At 35.6% G+C, this 16,881-nt stretch overlaps 1 protein-coding gene across 7 annotated transcripts in view; it reads left to right on the top strand.

Annotated features, from left to right (window-relative positions):
* Positions 1-16,881, top strand: part of Syne2 (spectrin repeat containing nuclear envelope protein 2) — a 336,172-nt gene that overhangs the window by 140,838 nt on the left and 178,453 nt on the right. For all 7 annotated transcript variants that reach the window (XM_046461329.2, XM_046461328.2, XM_046461327.2 and 4 more), the window contains exons 33-39: positions 7,625-7,783; positions 8,578-8,736; positions 10,711-10,812; positions 12,098-12,298; positions 12,626-12,797; positions 13,512-13,624; positions 14,892-15,094. In XM_046461329.2, coding sequence (XP_046317285.1) covers positions 7,625-7,783; positions 8,578-8,736; positions 10,711-10,812; positions 12,098-12,298; positions 12,626-12,797; positions 13,512-13,624; positions 14,892-15,094 — 1,109 coding nt within the window. The remainder of the gene's footprint in view (positions 1-7,624; positions 7,784-8,577; positions 8,737-10,710; positions 10,813-12,097; positions 12,299-12,625; positions 12,798-13,511; positions 13,625-14,891; positions 15,095-16,881) is intronic.

The raw sequence follows: 16,881 nt of genomic DNA, 5'->3' as shown, positions 1-16,881 counted from the left end.
GATTTTTACAGGCAGAGTGGTCTTTACCTAGAACTATAAGCCAAGAAGCTCAAAGAGCCATCCAGAGTGTCAGGAATAGCCCTCATTGGGGGGTGCCCCTTCTCGGACTCAGTTTCATAGAGCTTGCTCATCAGGAGGGGCCCTGTTTGAAGACCAACTGTAAAAGAGGTGACTGTGTAACTGTCTTCCTATCAGACTTCCTCCAAGAAGGCCACCAAGATCATGAGCAGAGGGTTAGAATTGCTCAGATGCAGCCTGTCTGGTTCCATCCAGTGTAAGCAGTTTTGGGTTTTTTCCTGGTCCTGGGAACTAGGAGGATCCTCTCCTCATTTTAGTGGATTTAAGGAACTCTGGTTTCTTTGTTCTCAGAGAATCATGTTCAGCCTTCTAAGATGCCCTCCAGCTTGTGTCCCAGTTCATGTAACCACCCTTCTTCTGTGTCCCCAACACCAATTTCCCACCTTGTCCTCTTGTTTCAGGGTCAAGGTCTCTGCCTAATTCAACAGACCCTGTGTCCCTGCCTTGTATATGACCAGATACCTAGTCCCTCTTGACTTGCCACTTTTCTTTGTTTATGTGACTCTTCCTCAGTCCTGGAGCCCTGCCTTAGCCCTGCTAAGTGACCCTGTTGCCTGCCAGAAGAAAGCAGCCCTTTCCTGGCCTGGTGAGCACCTAGCACAAGCACCTAGGTTCAGAGCCTGGTAATTAAACAGTGTCTTGATGAGCATTAGCCACCAGGCCCACCCTGTGTGAGGCCGATCTGCAGCTCTTCTAAGGTGCCCAAACCCTCTTTCCATGACCTCATACCTGCGTAAACCTGTAACTATAAACTGTCCTTTCTGGATGATGAAACTTCCAATGGATAAAACTTCCTCCCATCATCTCTAGGCATTGGCCACTCTCTGGGTGAGTCTCCCTAGTGGCCAGTTCTGACCCTTCTGCTTCACTAGCTTCTCTGTGACTGCTACAACAGGAGCCCACCCCTATCCTTAGCTGTACTTGGCAGCCTTAAGTCCAGAGCCTCTCCAGAAAGTCAACCTCCGTCTTCTGCCAGGGTACAGGAGAAGGGCACTGAGGGTCAAGTGTTTCTCTTAAAAAAAAAAAAAATATCATCCTCTTTTCCTGTTTGTGACTTTTGTACTTGCCTTCCTGGTACCTTGAGGTAATTTCAAGCCTTTTTTAAAATTCTACGGCACAAGTGGGCTGGCTTCTCCCCTTCACTTTACTCCCAACCCCCCTCCCCTCTAGGCTCATTTTTTTCAGATTTTATAAAAAAAAAATTCACTACATGCAACATGTCATTTCTCATAACAAACTTGTTACATATATTGTCTCATGGTTATAAGTCTACAGTTCTTGCAAGATAGCTATTAAATCCTTGAATATTACAAAAGTTTATTTATTCGTTTATTTTTGGATTAAACAGGTTTAGACAGAAACCCAACTTTATGGTTATAGGATATAGAATATTTAACTTAAAAATATGGAAATTGGCATTTTAATATTTGCTGACCTTTTTATTTTCTTTGTATTGAGCAAAAAGGAATGGCTTATCAGTTCTTTGCCACTTGTGATGAGGAATCACTGTGATAAGAGCATATTATGGCTTTTCCCCCACTCCCCACCAGTGCTGGGGATTGAACATAGGGCCTCATGCTTTCTAAATCTTATCACTGAGATACACCCCCAGCTCCCTATGGTTCCTTATTAAATAACATGAAGACTTTGTGCCTTCTCATTTCAACAATAATTTTAACCATGAATAAATCAAAGAATATGGGCTTTTATAAAATGATTCCTATATATAGTATTTATACTATTGAGCAATAGTAGTTCACATAAACATGCCCCATATACAGAAATTATTATTATACTAAATTTTAAATTTTTTGAACTATTTTATATAATTCTGTAGAGTGAAAAATACTTTCAATAAGTACGATAGCATAAGGTTTGCAGTAGTCTGTACAGAACTGATAGAAATTGGTGAGAAAAACCCCTGTGATCCTAATGGTTGTTTGTATATACTTAGTAAATTCAGCTTGTTAATTAAAATAAGAATCAAAAGGACATCCAAACTAGTTGACAATATCTCTTTTTTTTTACTTTCATATTAATTGAGCTTTTTTGATAGTCAGTAAAACAATCTTTACATTGTTGGTGAAAGAGTGTATTATATGGCTCTTTTAGGAAACTCTTTGACAATATTATTTAAGATCTTTGAAAAGCTTTCTACCGTTTGATCAAATATTTTGCTTGTAGGAATAGATCATAAGGATATAATCTTAAATGTGGAAAGCTCTTAATATGGAAGATGTTCATTGCTGCACTTTATCAAATCACTCATTTCTGTGTTTCTCACCATTCTTCACCGTGTTCATCTCCTCTTCTCTCCGTTTATTACTTGCCTCAGAAGCCCAAAACCCTGAAGCCATATAAATTGAGACTGAATAGGATTATCTTGTGGGCTTGAGGTTTTAAGTAATTGCTACTACTACTAAAATGATACTAATAGTGACGATGGTGGTGATAATGATAACTTTTAGTGTTGATGGCTTGGCCATTGTATGCTGGGTCCTTCTGCCTCTGTGAGTAGGAGAGAAGATAGGTGCTAAATACTGATCCCATGGGGCTGTTACTCATCTGGTCTGTTGAACAGTAAGGAAGCAACATGAAGCAGAAAAAAGAACTCACCCCTAAACACAGATTGTACTTATTGATAAGAGTGGTCCAATTTCTGTTTTGGAATTTGTACAGTCATACTGGCAATTTGCTTGTGTAAGAAGAAAGAAATTGAGGATAAGAGTATAGGAACTTTCCCAAGACCACATGCTAATAACAGGCAAAATCCTTATTATTACCCAGGAAGAGCTGATCACAGTGTCATGTTTCAAACACTGTATAGAATTGCATGATTTGAAAGTATATTTGAAATTAATATATAACAGAAGTTAAAATTGGTTAACTTTGCTTTGCCTGACCTCTTTATTTAACTGGAAAGACTTGATTACAAAAGGTATTTTAAAAATTAATAAGGGCTGGGAGTGTAGTTCAGTGATACAGCACTTGCCTAGCTCATGTGAGGCTCCAGCATTGCCCCCCCCCCATACACACACACACACACACACACACACACATATGTATATAAAATAATAAAATTAATAGGGCTGGGGATGTGGCTCAAGCGGTAGCGCGCTTGCCTGGTGTGCGTGCGGCCCAGGTTCGATCCTCAGCACCACATACAAACAAAGATGTTGTGTCTGCCGAAAAACTAAAAAATATATATATATTAAAAATTTTTTTTAAAAATTAATAAAATAACTAATCAACCCTTAAGAAATGTGTCATAGTCCAGGACTTTCTTGTTTTATTGAAAATTCTGTATCTTGTGTCTTAATATAAGGGTAACTTATATATTTGCTGAAAAGTTATTTTATATGGAAAATACAGAAATTTTAGTACAATGGTGATTTTTTTTTTTTTTGTGGGGTTGGAGATCAAACCCAGGGCCTGTGCATGCGAGGCAAGCACTCTACCAATTGAGCTATATCACCAGCCCCTTTTCTCAGATTTTAAACCTGTCTGTGAGAAGGAAATTTTAGTGCTGATTATTAATATAACTTTCAGTTAATTTGGTGGTGACTTGGGAATTGTCTTCACAAACTGTCAATCACAGTATTTTCATGATGCTTTGCACCAGTAACTGGATACTGCTGGGAACTTTTGTCCTTCAAAACCATAGAAACCTGGATGTTTGTCTAGGATATGGTGCCACATTTCCACTGTCTTTAGTTAAAGACAAAAGAGCAAAAGCAAGAACAGAAAGGCTGAAAATGCCAGGGCACTATTAACGTTGGAGAAATGTCAGAGTGGGCCTACTTCTCATTACTTTATGCCTTTTATTTATAGTAGAACAAAACCCACAGGTCCCGTTATAGCTCAAAGTACCTCTCCTGCCCTTTCTTTCCTCTTCACCCAGTGGTTATTATGCCAGTGTAACAAATTCTACGTGCGAAGAACTTTGCATTTTATTTGTGTGTGTGTGTGTGTATGTATTTGTGTGTGTGTTACTGGGGATAGAATGCACAGTCTTACAAATGCTCGGCAAACACTCCATCACTAAGCTATACCTGCAGTTTCTTATTTTTCCATTTTAAAGATTTTACTTAATTTCAGCTTTTTAAAAATTAAACGTGTGTGCGCGCGTGCGTGTGTGTGTGTGTGTGTGTGTGTGTTGTGCAGGGGTTCATAACCAGGGCCTTGTGCATACTAGGCAAATGCTCTATCACTGAGCTACACACTCAGTCCCTAAATTCAAGTTTTAATTTTGAGATGATTATAGATTTACATTGAAACAATCAAAAGAGATCTTGTTTACCCTTCACTGAGTTTCTTCAATGGTAAAATCTTGTAAAACTATAAATACAATGTCACAATCAGGATATTGACACTGATGCAGTCACGATAAGGAACGTCTACATTATTACTGGATGCCTCTTACTACCATTGTATGGCCCCATTCACTTTCCTCTGGCTCCCACACCTTACTTAACTCCTGACAACTGGTTATATATTCTTTATATATCTATATAATATTGTCATTTCAAAAATGTTCTATAAATAGAATCATCTGGCATGTCACCTTTTGGGATTAGGTATTCGCTCAGCATAACTCATGGAGATTGATTGAGATTCTTGCTAGACTGATGGTGTGTTCATTTTTCTGGCTATGGTGCTGTTTGGTATACATGTACAACACTCACTGAAGGACATTGGGCTTCTTTTCAATTTCTATCTATTATGAATAAAGCTGCTATAGGGTCTTTGGTAAATATAAATTTTTGTTTTTCAGGAATAAATGACCAGGTATTTAATATTTCTTATATATTGCTGAATTCTACTTGTTGATGTATGCATATTCACAAAGGATATTGGGAATGTTTCTGCTTCTTGTGTTTTTTAGAAGAGATTATATATAATTGATGCTTATTCCTCTTTGGCTGTTTGCTAGAATTCTCTAGTGAAACTGTCTGGACCTGTAGGCTTTTTGTTTGTTTGTTTGTTTGTTTGTTTGTCTGTTTGAAAGTTTTCATGTCATACATTCAACATCCTTTATATTAATGGAGCTGTTCATGTTACATATTTAAAGATAGATGCGTTGTAGTCCTTTGTGTTTTTCGAAGTGTTGTTCCATTTCATCTCAGTTCTCAAACTTAATTCAGTGGATTATTTGTAGCACTCCTCCGTCACCTTTTGCTGCCTGGTGTCTGCAGTGACATCCCTTGCTCCATTCCTCATCCTGGTATTGCTTTCTTCTCTCTTTTTCCCTGTCAGTCTTTAGAGATTTGTCAGTTCTACTCTCTTTTCTAAGAACTAGCTTTTGTTTTATTGATTTTTCCCCTAATGTTCTTCTATTTTCAACCTAACTCGTTTCTGCTTTTATTTTTTGTATTCTTTTTATTTGCTCTGGGTTTATTTTATCCTTTTCCTGAGTTCCTGAAGCAGTAGCACAGGCCATTGATTGGAAACTCTTCCTCATATCTTCAGCATGCTTTTAGTGCTATAGCTTCCCTCTGAGCAGTGCTGTGCGTCCCCCACGTTTTGATGTTTTATTTTCAGTTTCATTCTGCTTGATGTATTTTAAGATTTTCCCTTGAGGCTTACTCTTTGACCCATATTTAGAAATATTTAGTATTTCTAAATATCCATGGGTTCTTCATGTGCAAATCCAACCAACTGCAGAGTGTAGTTTTTAAAAATTGTGTTGGTACTGAACATGGACAGATCTTTTTTTCTCTTATCATTATTTTTTAAACTATAGAGTATAAAAACTGCTTAAGTATATGTACTCTAGAGATGATCAGATTTACACAAGAGACTGTGCATAGATTATATGCAAATATTCTACCATGTTATATTGGGTACTTGAGCATCTGTGGATTTTGTTGTGCACTCGGGGGTTCTGGAACTAACTGCACATGGATACTGACCAAAGAAAGACTAAGTTGTTTAGTTTTTAAGTGATTGGAGAATTGATTTCTTTCTCTCTCTCTCTTTCTTTCTTTTTTACTTTATTCTTTTTAGTTTTACATGAGAATAGGAATGTATTTTGACATACACACATGGGATATAACTTCCCATTCTATGGTTGTACATGATGTGGAGTTACACTATTTATGTATTCATATGTGTACATAGAAAAGTTATGTCCAATTAATTCTACTGTCTTTCACATTCCCACTCCCTCTTCCTTCCCCCAAGTCCCCTTGTTCAATCCAGTGAACTCCATTGTGAGTCAGCGTCCACATATCAGAGACAACATTCAGCCTTTGGTTTTGGGGGATTGGCTTATGTCACTTAGCATGGTAGTCTCCATGTCCATTCATTTACCAACAAATGCCATAATTTCATTCTTCTTTTGCCCGAGTAATATTCCATTGTGTATATGTACCACATTTTCTTTATCCATTCATCTATTGAAGAGCACCTTTGTTGGTTCCATAGCTTACCTATTGTGAATTGAGCTGCTATGAACATTGTTTATGGCCCTGTCACTACAGTATACTGATTTTAAGTCCTTTGGGTAAATGCCGAGGACTGGGATAACTGTGTCAAAAGGTAGTTCCATTCCAAGTTTTCCATACTGCTTTCCAGAGTGGCTGCACCAATTTGTAGTCCCACCAGCAATATATGAGTGCACCTCTTTCTCCACATCCTTGCCAACATTTATTGTTACTTGTATTCTTGATAATTGCCATTCTGACTGACATGAGATGAAATCTCAGTGTAGTTTTAATTTGCATTTCTCTAATTGCTAGTGATGGTGAAAATTTTTTCATATATTTGTTGATCATTTGTATTTCTTCTTCTGTGAAATATCTGCTCAGTTCCTTTGCCCATTTACTGATTGGTTATTTGATTTTTTTGGTGTTAAGTTTTTTGAGTTCTTTATATAGGAGATTTTCTTTTTTATAAAGTAGAATTTCACCTTCAGGGGCTGGGGATGTGGCTCAAGCGGTAGCGCGCTCCCCTGGCATGCATGCGGCCCGGGTTCGATCCTCAGCACCACATACAAACAAAGATGTTGTGTCTGCCAAAAGCTAAAAAATAAATATTAAAAAAAAAAATTCTCTCTCTCTCTCTCTCTCTCTCCTCTCTCACTCTCTCTTTAAAAAAAAAAAAGAATTTCACCTTCAGGAAGATTAAAATTTCATATTAGAGCTTTTGAATTCTGTTTATTTATTCTGATAAGCACTTAAGTTCTTTGACATTAAAGATACAATTTTTAGTGAAGAAATATAGGGACTATCATACATTTTATCCATTTAAATGGATATGCTTTTTTTTTTGACAGAATCTTATTTCTCATGGCTAGAAATTTTTTTGACCATTATAACTTTCTCATAATGCAGAGTAGGAGGAAATTTGAGTGTAGGATTATCATTAAATTAATTGATTCTATATACTAGAAAGTGTAGAGAAAATGGGACAATAAAAACTGTTTAAAGAACAATGTGAGATAGAATTATTCTTTGTTATGATTATAAAACACAAAAATAGAATTGTGATTTTTTTACTACTTATGTCAATATATCAAAAATATCTTTCATATCTTTTTTTACAGATTGAAATTGTCAAAGAAGAATTTAATGAACATTTAGAATCAGTTGACAAGATAAACCAGATCTGTAAAAATCTACAATTTTATCTAAATAAAATGAAAACCTTTGAAGAGCCCCCTTTTGCAAAAGAGGCTAATGTTATTGTGGATCGATGGCTTGATGTACGTGATTATTTTATTGACTACAAATTCTATTTTATAACAAATTAATCTTATGGGTGAATATCTTTAGTATTCCTAATTGAAAAATTAAACTATATTTGTCATAAATATGTTCAAATAATATGAAGTTTATAACTCAGGAATTAATTTCACCCCAGAGTTAGGCACTACTAATAAGTGGGTCTATAATCTTCTAGGTACAAAAATAGTTACTCAACTTATGTACATAAACTAGCTAATCTATTATGCATTTGTGCAGGATATTGATATTTAACTGTATATTTTTGGTTGAGTAGTAATAACTTTTTTTATGAATTACAAACTAAGGATTTATCTGTATTATATTTCATTTGCTTTTAAAAAGCATATTTTGGGGGGCTGGATTGTGGCTCAGCAGTAGAATGCTCGCCTAGCATGGGCAGGACCCGGGTTCGATCCTCAGCACCACATAAAAATAAAAGCATTGTGTTGTATCCATCTACACCTAAAAAAAAATAAATATTAAAAAATAAATAAATAAAAAGCATATTTTTTTAAAAAAATGTGGTTTAGACATTAGGAAGACTATTGCTTTTAATTGATATAAGATACAGCAAGTGAACTACATTTTTTTAAGAGAAAGAACTACATGGTAGATTAAATAATATTTTTGGTGATCATAAAACAGATTATTTCTCCAGTAATAATAAATTCAAACTCAAATTTTATTTTAGAAATAGTATTTGACCGGAACAGTGGTTTTCCTACTTCTTTTCACCACTACATGTGTTACTTCTGCTTTTACATTATGGTAGATAAATGAGAAGACAGAAGACTACTATGAAAATCTTGGTCGAGCTCTGGCTTTATGGGACAAACTTTTTAATTTGAAAAGTGTCGTTGATGAGTGGACTGAAAATGTCCTTCGAGAAAGGAATTCACAGCTGACTGAAGAGGACAGAGAAAGGCTGAAGGTGATTCAACAGAGATAATATAGATTTTTTTTTATAAGTTGAAATTTTATTCAAAATGAGATTTAAAATTTTTATTTTTTTATTTGTACATAGATGTTTTGTTTGCACACAGTTGACACTGTAATACTGAGTTTGCTCTCTTGGATCAGGACAGAAAAATCACAAAGAAATATTTTATCTCTTTTGTTTATTCCTTGAGAGGGACCTGAACTCCATCCATTCCTTTGTGATATCCAGGAAGGTGATAGAGGATACTGTTAACATGGGGTTCACAGACACCAAGGGAGTTCATGGATAAAATGATCTTGGATGGCAAAAGATTGTGTCTTTATTTTCGTAAACATCTAGTTTAATATAGCATTTGTTTCAATTATGAATATAGGCAACATACATGGTAGGATGAGCATCATATGTGACTTCATTATCAAGAGAATCACAGATTTAAAAAAATTTAAAAAAAAGAAAGAAAATCACAGATATTTGGGGTCATTATTTGGTTGTTTATACCTGTATCCTTATTACTAGTTTGAAAGCAAGGGATGTAGTGGGCCCACTGTTGGATCTTGTCATTTAAGGTATTAATAGAGAAACATGAAGCAATATATGTCACACATTATTTTTAATATTTTGATAACTATAACCCAGTGTAATTATTTTCATTTGTAACATTATATAATTTTCCTTATGTTTTATTTTTCAATTATTATTATGCAAAGGACCCGTAGATTTCACAAATTGCCCAAGGGGTACATAGTATTTTAAAAAAAAAAGGTTAAGAACTCTTTGCAGAAGTTCTAACAAAATGTATTATTGTCCCCAGATAAGGGTAGTGTATACCCCAGGGGTAGGCAGACCTTTTCTTATAGGGCCATATAGTAAATATTTTAGGCTTATGGATCATTCTGTCTCTGCAAATATTACTCATCATTGCTGTTATAGCGTCAAACTGATAAACAGTTAAAAAATCCTTGGAAGTAGCTGGGTTCCAATAAATATTTACACAAAGAAGCTCTCAGCTCTGAGGCTATAATTTGTTAACCCCTGATCTAGAGCCTCCTGATATAGACAACATTTATTTAAATTCAACAGTCCCTCAAAAAGATTATTTTTTAAAAAAAGAAGAATGAGAATCAGTATCTTTATAGAACTTAAAAAAGCTGTGTTTTTTTTTTTAATAGTAATCTCAGACTTTGTTATTTGGAAAAAATTAATGTTGTCTCTTAACTCTGAGAAGAATGCTTTCTAACCACTTGTTTGTTCATGTATTATTGGGTTTTTTATCATGTAAAATCATCATCTTGCTGGGTGAGAAAACAAAGGTTGGCAGTTTTTTGTGGATTTATGTAATATAAAACTGTATGTGTGCATGAAGCAAATGCTTCAATATCATTTTATCCCTCTTTGTATTTTATTCTCTTTTTAATTCATATATCCATTTTTATGGAAACCATTTTTAAAATGTGTGAAGATTTTTGGTTTCCTGGAGATGTGATGGTAGTTACGAATTAAAACAATGATTCTCTTAAGTATAAATGAATCATCTCTAAGAATCATTTAAATTTGTCTTGAACTATAGGTTATTTAGAAATCTGAAGTTAAGGAATATAAACTGCCAGCCCATGGGCCAAACCTGCCAAAACCTGCCAAAACCTGCAAGTGTGGACAAATCATTCACAGCCCAAACACACCATATCTAAGAAGTTTGTAATACTTTTAGGCAGACCATGCAGTTTTGCGGCATAGGCCTTTCCTCTCTCTATTGCCTTAAAACTAGAATGCGTCACTCACTCAGTGATAGCAATTATCTGACCTGTAGAGGCACTTCAGTTTCTGACTCCCAGGACTCTGTCAAAAAACAAGTGATTAGAGGAAATTCAAAGGCACTCTCAGTTTCTATCAGCAATAATAATCATGGCTACTGGAAAATTGGCGATGAAATAAGAAGATATTTTCCTTTAAAATTATGTGTTTTAGGAAGAGTTACAAGTCCATGAACAACAAACTTCAGAATTTTCTAGAAGAGTGACTGAAATACAGTTTCTGCTTCAAAGTAATGAAAAACCACTTGAATTGCAGGTAAGAGAATTTCCACTTAAAATCCTCAATTAAAGATTCTCTAAAGCCTCTTAAATAGTATTCATAAACCAAGCATTCTAAATCTTAATAATAAAATTAGGATCATTATTTATTTGATTTCTATGTTAAATCCAAGCAAATTTTGTAGTTGGCATAGATAATGATGTTTTTTTCCCCATGATTAGCATGAATAATACACATTTACAGGTGTATTATGTAAAGGGTCACATGTGGCTGTGTTTCCATGTAAAGTAACAATAATTTCTTGTGAATGTCTTGGGTGCAGGAAAGAGAATATGACTCAAGTCATATTCTATAAGATTTATTAATTGCTAGGTGGAGAAAAAGGGAGCTTGCTCCAAGTGTGACTTTTCTGTTGTATGAAGATAATTGTCTCAATTTTATTTGGATCAGGGTGCACAGTGGTTAAATAAGAACTCTGGAGGTACTTTGTAGGTAACATCCTGGCTGTATCACCTACTAGCTTTGTATTGGGCAAGTTATTCAACCTTCTTTGTTTTTTTTTTTTTTTCTTTTTTGTTGTTGGTTTTTTTTTATGGTTTTTAGTTGTAGATGGACACAATACCTTTCTTTTATTTATTCATTTTTATGTGGTGCTGAGGATCGAATCTAGCACCTCCCACATGGTAGGTAAGCTCTGTACTGCAGAGCTACAACCCCAGTCCTGTTATTCAACCTTCTTAAGCCTGTATTTTGCACAGGAAGTGCTTACCTGGATTCTGTATATATAAAAAGCAATCATTGTTGTCTAATTTTTTTCTGTGTGTTTTAATCTTATCTGTCTTATCTCCTAAGTGCCTTGAGATATTACTTCAGTTGATATGTTAGATAAAACTTATTTTGGGGGAAGGATTCCAATTAATGTCTTAGAAAAAAAGTCACAATGCTAATTTCAGTTTTTCTATGTTATTCTTTATTTTTTTTTCCAAGGCAATGTTCCTATCATTGTACTGGTGATATGGAGTAATGTAGAGCAATGAGAAGAATTTTTTTTTTTTTTTCAAATTGAAATGAAGCAGTCTTGTTAACTTTTTAGCAATGCCTTTGCCTTGCAGTCTAGTTCAATAAGATCCGTCACAGATGTGATTCTGTAATCTGTATTTGGGGTAAAATTGGGAGTTCATAACCAACTTGAATCTAATGTATGAAATATGATATGTCAAGAGCTTTATAATGTTTTGAACAACCAATAAAAAAATTAAAAAAAAAAAATTAAAAAAAAAAAAAAAGATCCGTCACAGAACTATATGTTGCATGATTTCAGGTCATGGAACGCTCTATTTTGAACAAGATGGAACATGTGAAAAAGTATATATCAGGAGAGTCCAATTGCTTCGAGCTTGGTAGCAGCACAGCTGAGCTCAGGGAGGATCTCGACCAAGCCAAGACCCAGATCGGGATGACAGAGTCCCTCTTGAAAGCCCTGTCTCCTTCCGACAGCTTGGAGATTTTCACTAAACTCGAGGTGCTGCCCAGTTACTCATCTTCTGATCTTCAGGCTTACTCTCACATTTTTCATGGTCTTGACCTTTTTCCGTTAATAAAAACAGAAAGAAATGGAAGTTCGGGGGGCGGGGGAATACCCAGAAAAATCAGTTTCTGTGTATTTAGCACTTTGATGTTTGAATTGCTTTGTCTACAGTAACTTTTTAAAATTAAATTTGCAATGGATTGTATACCTGCTAGCAAAGAGAAAGCAAATCCATTCATTCAAAATCTTGTAGACTTTTTCAAAACAATTGAGATATCTGTCTTCTGTGACTTAATGGTGGTTGTTTGTTTACATCTGTAGGAGATCCAACAAGAAATTCTACAGCAGAAGCACAACATGATAGTACTTGAGCATCAAATAGGTTGTCTCACCCCTGAACTCTCTGAATTGAAGAGGCAATATGAAAGTGTCAGCGATTTATTTAATACCAAAAAAGGTGTTTTGCAAGATCACTTTTCTTCATTATTGAATGGTGAGTGTGATGTTCCTCTTACTTGAAGTATGAAGATAGTACTGTGAACCCAAAAACTAATCTAAGCCTGACTTATAAATGGTTTGCACAGACTGTATTTAAAGGAATAATATTTGGATAAAACCTTTGGGGGGAAATACTTACTGATTAATGCCTGGCATTAAATAATGTGTTTTTCTTTAAAGCCCCAAATCTTAATTTAAAAGTTAAGTTTGAACTACTCAACTGTGCTCAATGAGTCAGGAAGGCTGCTTGTGTTCTGTCTCTACAAGTGTCTTTGAAAGGAGATTTGGTTTAGCCAGGTGTGGTGGCACACATCTGTAGTCCCAGTGACTCGGGAGGCTGAGATAAGAGGTTTGCATGTTTGAGGCCAGCCTCAGCAACTTAGTGAGGCCCTAAGAAACTTAGTAAGACCTTGTCTCAAAATAAAAAGTAAAAAGGGCTACGGATGTAGCTCATTGGAAAAGTGCCCTTGGGTTACATCCTCAGTCCCCGTCACCCCTCCCAAAAAAAAAATAAATAAATAAGAGGGAGATTTGGTGTAAAACATACCAAATTACTTTGTAGAGTTTATTAGGCCTCATAATTGGATTTCAGGATGTATTACCACTTTCCAGGATGGTGTAGGAAGCAGGTTATAAAATCTCTTACATAATAAGGTGTATGGAATTCTGCTGGAATGTATAGAGCTTTTTTCTCCCCTACTTCCTGTAGATCAATGCAAGAATTTCAATGACTGGTTCAGCAAGATTAAAGTGAGGCTTGAAGAGTGCTTCGACTCATCAGAAACAAAAAAGAGTGTGGAACAAAAGCTGCAAATACTTTCTGTAAGATACACATGTATACATATTAAAATGTATATGTACGTTTTAATCAATCTATCATAACTAAAATATTGGCAGCATGAAACTTAATTTTAAGTAGATAAAATAATAATTACTTTGACTATTTTTTTTTTTTACTTAACAGATGATAGTCCCAAGTAACCAGGCTTTTTTCCTAAGTATTTTGGAACTCTGTTTTTACTGAGTTAAGTGTGCAAGTAGCTTAAACAAGTTCCACTTTGATACTACTCTAAGATGCTGTTTTAGTTAATTCAATTGTGTTAAAATCATGTTTGATCAAAGATGAAGACTTCACCTAATTTGGACTATAAAATTTCTTTTTTTTCCTTGAAAAAGATTACTTCATTTAATTATTTTCCCGGTCATATTTTTAAAATTTTTTTTAATATTTTATTTTTAATTTGTGGTTGGACACAATACCTTTTAATTTTTTTTTTTAATGTGGTGCTGAGGATCGAACCCAGGGCTCTGCACGTGCCAGACAAGTGCTCTACCACTGAGCCACAACCCCAGTCCCCCAGTCATATTTCTGATAAAAATTGCAATTGAACTTTATTGTATTGCTAGACAGAGCACTGAGTGTACAGAGCTTGTAAGGTACCTTTGGCACCCTTAAATATTGATCATTTTGGGGTAGATTATCTAGTACATTAATATTTTGATGACAAGTCATGTTCTCAAGCTTATTGAAAGCACTAAATATTTTGTTTAATTTATTGTTTTAATGGTACTATGCTTTATTACTGGAATCATCTTTCTTGTTTCTTTAAAGCCCCACTTTTTTTTTTCTCTTGCTTTTAATTTGCCCATTTCATGGGACTCAGCAATTCACACCCAAACCTTTGAAACACAAACATTGGGAAAAAAAAAATCTGGTGTTGGAAAGGTTAAATGGAAAATAGTGTTTAGTTTTATATAAGGATGTCAGAGCAAGTATTTAGGAAGAGTTGAGCAGAGCCAGGAGAGGAGAATGTAGCTTTCCTGGTCCTGCTCTGAGGGACCTCATGGTGGCTCTGTACTGCTATGCTAGATGTGATATCCAGAAAGTCAGATTCAAGTGCAAATGGATACACACATCCAGAACTACCATAGGTCGTCTACCTTTGGAGTTAGCCACACCTTCATTACTTTCCTTCTGTGAGAATGTTACCTGGGAACTGGCAACATCTGTGTACTGCTTTGGAAAAGTGTCATGGGGGTGGCAGGTGACTACCTTTAGATCATAATTGATTTTTTTGTCTTTCCTAAGGATTTCTTGACTCTTGAAGGAAGAAGCAGTAAAATACAGCAGGTAGAAACTGTATTGCAGCATGTGAAGAAGCACCTACCTAAAGCCCATGTTAAAGAGCTTAACAGTTGGCTTGTGAGTCAAGAAGTTGAATTAGAAAAAATGGTGTCCATATGTGAGGCCCAGGCAAAGGAACTCAATAACTACCTGGAGCAGCTACTGAGGTACGGAGTAAAGGTGAAATCTAAATAACATTTTCACGGGATGTTTTTGGAGTTATTTCTCGTGTGCTCTTCCTCAGTACAGTGTATGCTGTGATATGCAGTACATAAAAATTTAATAGGTAAAATAGATATAATTATTCCTTGGTATCTAAGCATCCAAAATCCACAGATGCTCAAGTTGCTTATATAAAATGTATAATATTTGCATATAACCCTTGTATATTAATATGAAATTTCAGGAAGTCCTATTTGATTTATTTTAATTATTATTAAGAACCCTTTTCACCTTCTGATGAGACAGTAATATTGATACATATTAGAGGAGATGCTTTTGGTTATAAACAACAGTATATTTCTCTTTATCTCTGCCTTTTTTTTTTTTTTTTTTTTTTTTTTTTTTTTTTTTTTTTTTTTTAATTTTTTGTTGTGGGTTGTTCAAAACATTACAAATTTCTTGACATATCATATTCCACACTTTGATTCAAGTGGGTTATGAACTCCCACCTTCACCCCATACACAGATTGCAGATTCACATCAGTTACACATCCATTGATTTACAAATTGCCATACTAGTGTCTGTTGTGCTCCGCTGCCTTTCCCATCATCCACCCTCCCCCCTCCCCACCTCTCCCCTCCCCTCCCCTCCTCTCTCTCTACCCCCTCCACTGTATAACCCTGAGGGTCTCCTTCCATTACCGTGCAATTTACCTTCTCTCTCCCTTTCCCTCCCACCTCTCATCCCTGTTAAATGTTAATCTTCTTCTCCTGTTCTTCGTCCCTACTCTGTTCTTAGTTACTTTCCTTATATCAAAGAAGACATTTGGCATTTGTTTTTTAGGGATTGGCTAGCTTCACTTAGCATAATCTGCTCTAATGCCATCCATTTCCCTGTAAATTCTATGATTTTGTCATTTTTTAATGCAGAGTAATACTCCATTGTGTATAAATGCCACATTTTTTTTATCCATTCGTCTATTGAAGGGCATCTAGGTTGGTTCCACAGTCTTGCTATTGTGAACTGTGCTGCTATGAACATCGATGTAGCAGTGTCCCTGTAGCATGCTCTTTTTAGGTCTTTAGGGAATAGACCAAGAAGGGGAATAGCTGGGTCAAATGGTGGCTCCATTCCCAGCTTTCCAAGAAATCTCCATACTGCTTTCCAAATTGGCTGCACCAATCTGCAGTCCCACCAGCAATGTACAAGTGTACCCTTTTCCCCACATCCTCGCCAGCACTTGTTGTTGTTTGACTTCCTAATGGCTGCCAATCTTACTGGAGTGAGATGGTATCTTAGGGTGGTTTTGATTTGCATTTCTCTGACAGCTAGAGATGGTGAGCATTTTTTCATGTACTTGTTGATTGACTGTATGTCCTCCTCTGTGAAGTGTCTGTTCAGGTCCTTGGCCCATTTGTTGATTGGGTTGTTTGTTCTCTTATTGTCTAATTTTTTGAGTTCTTTGTATACTCTGGATATTAGGGCTCTATCTGAAGTGTGAGGAGTAAAGATTTGTTCCCAGGATGTAGGCTCCCTATTTACCTCTCTTATTGTTTCTTTTGCTGAGAAAAAACTTCTTAGTTTGAGTAAGTCCCATTTGTTGATTCTAGTTATTAACTTTTGTGCTATGGGTGTCCTATTGAGGAATTTGGAGCCCGACCCCACCGACTGTAGATCGTAGCCAACTTTTTCTTCTATCAGACGGCGCGTCTCTGATTTGATATCAAGTTCCTTGATCCATTTTGAATTCACTTTTGTGCATGGCGAGAGAAAGGGATTCAGTTTCATTTT

Source organism: Marmota monax, unplaced genomic scaffold (assembly GCF_021218885.2).
Source record: "Marmota monax isolate L192 unplaced genomic scaffold, Marmota_monax_Labrador192_F-V1.1 WCK01_AAM20220418_F8-fsc00001, whole genome shotgun sequence".
Taxonomy (NCBI): Eukaryota; Metazoa; Chordata; class Mammalia; order Rodentia; family Sciuridae; genus Marmota; species Marmota monax.
This window is presented reverse-complemented; position numbering and strand designations above follow the sequence as displayed.